Raw genomic sequence first — 6,930 nt, 5'->3', positions numbered from 1 at the left:
TCTTTAAAAAACTCTAGAAGTTGAATTAATTTGATTATCTCGGACAGTTCGTGCAAGTGTAGTTAGTAGTACATTACCTTGTTTGTCCACAAATTGCTCAATTATTGAGGGGACATAATAATTAGGGTACTACTGGTGATCAACTAACGACACACAACACAATTAATCACCACCGCAGGAAACCAACTAGATCCATGCATGGGGTTCTTGGTGCACCGTGTGCATGCATGCAGCATACTGGCCCTGCAGATTGCACAAGTCGCATGGCTGAGCTGAGCTGTCCAGCCGTCGGTCCCATGCCAATGAATCACGTGTCCAACAGTTTTCCTGTATATCTATCTAAGTCGTCTTAGACGTGCATTTGGTAGCATGATGTATAGTATGAACCCTAGAAATCACTAGCAACAGTTCCACACAATGGTTACATGCTACAAATCACTAGCAAATAGAAAAATGTGCGCCAGTTTTCTTGGACCGTACATCCACAACTGACAACAGTTCCACAACTGACATCTTGGTCAGCAAATGAAATCAAAGATAGAGCGAGATACATGGGAAAGGCTGTTGAGATGTGCAGTGCAAAGTTGGGGAGGACAGTGTTGTTCGCATAAAACGCGCAACATATGTCTTTGGTTGGTATAGCAAGCCAAAATGACGACTGAAGATATGCAGATCATCATCGTTCACCATACATGCATGCAACCGTATTATATCGTGTTCTTCAGTTGTTGCATACCAGTATATGACTTCAGAAACCCATTTGTTCAGAAACAACTTTTATTACCAGACTTTTCTATTTCCCTTTTTTTAGCCACCACAGATTCATCATCTTTTTAGTACAGCCGTGTACGTGGATTATTCGTGTCATGCACTCAGTCTTACAGAGAGATAACAAGATGAGTTCTCAAGAAGCAGAAACACGCCACATCTATTTCTATGTTGGGCTGGCCGTCGCCGGCCTCACTTGATGAAAGAGACGCCCTTCTGGATACTCTCCGCCAGCTCTTTCTTTGCCTTCTCCAGACCAGATCTGCATGACAGTGATGTGGGAAGAAAACGGAAGTGATGCAGGTCATAATAGATAAATAATGTAAAATAATGGCATTTAACAATGCGCACTCCTATCACCCTGCGTGTTTGATGATTCATCTTCGGCGGCCTACATCAGTACTAACAGGCTGTGATGAATAATATGGCCCTGGTATTTCTATGCCACTGAAAACTCATTCGGTTTCAGTCCACTAGTCAGGAGAACGGCGCATGGCTGCATAACGCATTCATGCTTTCTCCTGTAAACTGTATTCCCGGTCTATGAAACATTTCTGGCCAATACGTCCTTGCGCAGAAGAAAACAAGACATAAGAATGACTTATCGTCAGTAAGGCTATCTCTAGCAACGTTACTCATCCGATCTCTTATTTCAAACTTCACCACGTGAACAGTACAGTCTACAGTGCAGAATATTATTTTGCACAGCCATATGCAAGGTATGTTGACCATAGCCTAATAACTACTACAACCTGGCGGATCCAAATCATGGTGGGTCAGATGAGTGGGCAAGATGAACCTGTTGTTGTAGACGAAAAGTAGCTGAACAAACTAATTTGCTGAGATATATAACTCGACGGAAAGCATGTGTGAAATGGCCGTTGAATAATGCAGAGCATGCGACTTTCAATTCACAACAAGAACCTGAGTAGTTGTAAGTTCGAGTATGGAATACAGACCTCTCGAACTCATTTAATGGTCCAAGTGGTAGGATCTCCTCAATGCCACATCGCCCTAGCCGCACTTTGGATGCAAAGAAAGGCAACTCTGTGACCTTCAACCACAGTACAAGGGAAACAGAAGTCGTAAATAAATAATTTGGGTCAACAAAAAGTCAAAAAGGTCAATCAAAGCGGAACCTAAATGATGGTTTTGAACTGTATACAAAAAAGGAAAGAAACCTGAGAAGCCACATAAGAGCACTCTATTATCCCAGCATCACCACGCAATCCTCTCAGGCAAGCATCTGCAAATTTGGCAGCTGCATAGGCCTGCAAAGGTAAGGTAGTATTAGTGTTAACTGAATCACCATTTGGAACTTGCACATTATGGACATCGATGTGCATACAAGGTACCAACCATTGAAAGAGTTGCTGATCCTGCTCCAGCTTTAGCCTGAAACATACCAACAATAAGCAAAAAATGATTTTTTTTTTATGTAGCAGGGCAATCCAGAGTTTGGGAAAAAACAAATGCAAGACCTTCACTTAAGAAAACATATGTAAATAATAACAAATACCAAAACCTAGTATCTTACATTGGTATGAAAATGTTACATAAATAGGCACATAGTAATAGACTCTTGTTGTCAGGATCAAGATGTTACATTAAGCAAATATGTACCTAGTGTGCCTCTTATATCACATAGTGATTGTCCATAAACCGGCACATACATTTTATTAGAGATCTAACCCTTATTCTAAAAAATAACTAATTAAGCATGCTGATTGTTGGGGCCTTCGTCTTCCGAAGGTCCTCAAAAACACGACTTAACAATGTCTTTTAAGTGTGACATGTGAACAGGCACCTTCGGACTCGGGTTAAAAGTATGCACAATGTGAAGAGCATGGTCATGACGAAGGCTGGTGTTGCTCCGAAGCTACGAGCAAAGGAGCTTCGGCTAAATGGCGGAACAAGGAACCGACTTAAAGGGAAAAAGGCTATTTAGTCCTTGTATAGTTGTCCATAAGTCAATAGTAAATATGAAGGGCATGAATGTAATTTCTGACAGGCTGTGTCATGTGCATATAAATAGATGAACAGTACCCCCGTATTGTTCACGCTGACTTGTATTCGCTTTTGCGTCACGCTTGTACTTTTACCTTCTGTCAAGTCGAAAGTACACTTGTAATTCAATATTGTTTCTGTCTTTCCAGGTTAATATAATGAGAATGAATTAATAACGTTATATGATTGTTTATGTTGCTTCTCATATTTCATATGTTTTTTCTTTTATTAACATATATTGCATTGATGAAGGTATGTCCTTCATAACCTTCGTCTGAAAATCATTATATCCTAAGGAAAATAATGCTTCGAAGGACGAATTACATTAACATTTAACATTTTGTGTTGCCTTGTTCTTAACTCATAGCATTTGAGAACAAGTGACCAACACTTTTTCTGCTCAGTTCAGCCACACAAATGAAATCAGTGTGCACACAGTTAATTGGATGCAGAACGGAAGCAACATACGTAGCAGAGAAACTGTAAAAGTAATTTGTGGAACTGGCTTTCGTTCCCTCGTTTTGCATAAGAGATGTAGCATATGAGGATTAGTAGACTGTAAGGAACATATACCTCGACTACTTCTGTCCCACCATTCTGTATGCGAGAAGTGAGGTATTTAACCTCTTCCGAGGTGAATGAGCAGGAAGGATTCACCTATTGAAAAAGGCAGAGCATAAAAATAAATGAAGTGTCACTGATTTTCTGTCGTTTCCATCATACAGATTGTACATGGTTCCGAATTTTGTAGCAATTGAAGTTTGAAAATACTCCTGACCTGTGAAAGGAGTGGTAGTATCGTAATTCCTGCATGCCCACCAATGACTGGAACATTTACCTCTCTGGGGTCAAGTCCAAGAACCTCTCCCTGTAAAAACAAAATGGATGAATTTTGAGCCCATGAAGGAATACAATGTTGCATAGCATATCATGTCAAAACCCTATTGATATACATACCACAAACGTATTTGCTCTCACTACGTCAAGTGTGGTCACACCTAAAAGCCGCTTAGGGTCATAAGTTCCAGCTTTCTTGAAAACTTCAGCAGCAATTGGGACGGTAGAGTTGACAGGATTACTGATCACATTCACAATTGCATTAGGGCAGCATTTTGCAATTCCTTCACACAGGGTACGGACTATTCCAGCATTTATGTTGAACAAATCATCCCTTGTCATCCCAGGTTTCCGAGGGACACCAGCAGGAATTATTACAAGATCCATTCCAGCCAGGGCATTTTCCAACTGTGGCTGGCCCAAGAAGCCACGTACCTGTAGAATTTATTAGCATAACTACACCAAAAGATAAAGAAAAAAATAGACATAATGGTGAACAAGATAAATAATTTTATGTTTGTAGGACACAGCACGGGAGGGCGGGGGGGTATCCAGATAGCAGCGAGTGGTCAGACATTAAAAAAATTAATGGATATCTGAAGATATCCAGGTAAAAAAATTGTGACTGCATTTCACAAGGCAACTCCAATTTGTCTCCCAAGCATTCCAGTGGAAAATTGTAGTACTTCAGAACGAGTCTTAAGTACAGTAGACAGTAGCTAATATGTGTTTGCAGATGCAGGCTGCAGCACTTTATGTCCTCTAAATATGACCTAAGAATCCAGTTGGGAACCAACTGCAGTAGAGGTGTACCATCAACTAGCTACAACAGTAATGTACCGTCTCGGATAAAGTTAAGCATACCACAGCACCAGTGTTCATGTGGCTGATGTCGGCTGTGACACCAGGTGCGTTGACGACATCGTATAGATGGAGCACCGAAACAAGAGGGTTCATCTTCATCAATAGCGCAAGTGGCTGCCCAATCCCACCTGCTGCACCCAAGATCGCGACTTTGAAGCCTGGCGCCGCACCTTTTGCACGGCAATTGGATCCCCTCAAGAGGGGAACATCTTCCATCTTCAAAACAAAGCAACATAAGAAAATTTAGCAGATATGAAAAGTAGAGCCCAGAGTGCATTTTTAGTCTGAATAAGGTGGGAACCCATCACCCATCAGTGTGACTAGTTTGGAGAAGATTCTAAAATCCCTAGACAGGTCGTTGGCAACCAATTTAAAAGGTTCCAAAAAGGATGAGGAGGAAGCTTTTGTGTTTGTCACTAGATCCACGTGACGTTCTGTTAAAACCATGTCACATGTGGTTTACAAAGGTAGGTGTCGTCATTCAAGTATCAGAAAGTAAGGAACGAAACCTAGAACTCTAAGAGACTCGATCGGATTCCGGTACTTGACAGAATTGCGCACATTTAGGCGCACAAACTACTTTCCAGGTGCAGTTCAGTAAAATGCGAGAGCGATACTACCACCACGCACAATGCAGTAAATATATGTAGCTGTCCGGTCAACATTTGGCAGTGGATACATTCAGGAACAGGAATTGAATCAGCAATCCCCATACAAAACAATTCGGCCGTTGGTACTGGTAGGCATGCACAACCCGATCCACGATCCAAGACAGTGGTGGCACTGGAAGTTAATATGGTTATACGGCTCCCATCCCATCAGGACCAAAGGAGCCTCCTTTGATGCCAAGGTCCTGCTTTGGGCGAGCCCGCGCTGCGGCGAAGGATCCCCTTGACCTTTGGGGCTCGAATTCACTGGCGTTCGAGTCGAGAGACGGGAGGGCGGGCGGGCGGCGGCGAAGCGAATCCAAGCGAACCGCCGCCGTCCCCTGTTACGGAGGTCGTCGAACTAAACGAGCCGGAAAGGTGGAAGAGGGAGGGGGGAGCGCGGTGTCTGACCTGAGGGTGAGAGACGGAGGGATGGCGCAGGTGGGAGGCGAGCGTGGCCATCCGCCTGGCCGCCGGCCCTTGCTGCTGCTGACCCATGGTTGCGCCCTGGCGTTGCAGAAACAAGAGTTGGAAGGAGAGAGCAGGGAAAGGGGGGTAGGTCGTCGTAGGTATCGTTGCTTGTTATTCCCGCTAGCTTCGCGAGATGGGGACGGAGACGGAGGATGCGTGGACGTTTCCAAGGGAAGGGATAGACGGACCGTTGTGATGGGGTATGGCATTACCCGTATGGGCGTATGGGCAGGACGGCGGCCGGGCACGGAGTGCGAAGGGAAGAGGTGCCATGGGATCACGGCGATGACGATACAAGATGCTACTAGTCTTGGCCCTTCTCGTGAATAGAACAATCCTCTCGTAAAAGGGTGAATGGCGTACGGTACCACTCGAGTGTAGTTGGGCTTCCACAGAGGAACAATCCGATGGATCAAACAATTCCAAGGATCCATCCATATAAATGGGCTCCAATTGGCCCAGCAGGGATGAACCAAGCCGTACTTGCCTAGTGGCACGGCACACCGTCTTGCCTATTGACACTAGTAGTGGCTCATGCTCATTGGATGATGAAATTCAGAGCAGCAGTGAAAGGCGCTCTGCACGCCGGACGTTTGCTGTTCAGGCATATAACAAACCTCTTACTATATTTGATGCTGATGGGGTGGTGCCTTTTCCCTGGTCAAAGATCGATTAACATGTTGAGCTGGAGAGCTAGCTTACTGATTGGCTGGCCTGTGCCTACCCTATAATCCGCGGCGCCTGTCTCATTTCTGTTTCATTGTGCGTTGTTCTGAACATCAGCTAACATATATAAGGAAACACTACTGTAGTGCTATAACAGTAAGCTCCATATAATCATAATGCGTGCGCTGGGCCCTACATCCACAATACTATATTCATACGTGTGCGTATAACAAGCCATATAACTCTCGTTGTGTTTCTTTCTTGTGTCGTGAGTTCATTGCGATTGGTTTGGTCGTCACCGACAGCAACTCGTCAGCTCTCCTATTAGGCGACGCAAAAGGAGCTGCCGGGCATGGCTTACTCTTGTTATACTACTTGAATCACGTTCTTCGCCGCTTATTTTACACTCGGCAAGACGTTGCCAAGTGTTCATTTTACACTTGGCAAGACGTTGTCAAATGTTACACTCAGCAAATAATGCTCGGCAAATAGTTCTTTGTCGAGTATTTTTTTCGGTAGCAAAACATTTTTTAAATTATATGAATAAATTTACATTTTTCATTATTATTTTGAATCAAATTTACATGTTTTGTAATGGTAAGATTCAAACTCGCAACCTCTCTCGCGCGCATACTCTCCTTTACCACTACAAGACTAAATCAATTATGTC

At 43.6% G+C, this 6,930-nt stretch overlaps 1 protein-coding gene across 1 annotated transcript; it reads right to left on the bottom strand.

Annotated features, from left to right (window-relative positions):
• Nucleotides 1-762: 762 nt before the first annotated feature.
• Nucleotides 763-5,892, bottom strand: LOC100193491 (uncharacterized). The gene is made up of 9 exons (NM_001138605.2): nt 5,535-5,892; nt 4,477-4,692; nt 3,733-4,047; nt 3,554-3,643; nt 3,349-3,432; nt 2,128-2,163; nt 1,950-2,039; nt 1,728-1,822; nt 763-1,030 (listed from the first exon to the last, which is right to left on the bottom strand). The coding sequence occupies exons 1-9, from the start codon at nt 5,619-5,621 to the stop codon at nt 961-963; spliced, it is 1,083 nt and encodes a 360-aa protein (NP_001132077.2). The 5' UTR covers nt 5,622-5,892; the 3' UTR covers nt 763-960.
• Nucleotides 5,893-6,930: the final 1,038 nt, after the last annotated feature.

This window comes from Zea mays, chromosome 3, assembly GCF_902167145.1.
Source record: "Zea mays cultivar B73 chromosome 3, Zm-B73-REFERENCE-NAM-5.0, whole genome shotgun sequence".
NCBI lineage: Eukaryota > Viridiplantae > Streptophyta > Magnoliopsida > Poales > Poaceae > Zea > Zea mays.
Note: the sequence above shows the minus strand (reverse complement) of the source record. Positions and strands in the feature narration are given on the sequence as shown.

Coding starts and splice junctions, on each gene's coding strand:
- LOC100193491 (NM_001138605.2), bottom strand. CDS start 5,621: ATGGGTCAGCAGCAGCAAGGGCCGGCGGCCAGGCGGATGGCCACGCTC. Junction 2,164..3,348: donor GTGGGACAGAAGTAGTCGAG/GTATATGTTCCT, acceptor GGTATGTTTCAG/GCTAAAGCTGGAGCAGGATC. Junction 1,823..1,949: donor GCTCTTATGTGGCTTCTCAG/GTTTCTTTCCTT, acceptor CTGTGGTTGAAG/GTCACAGAGTTGCCTTTCTT.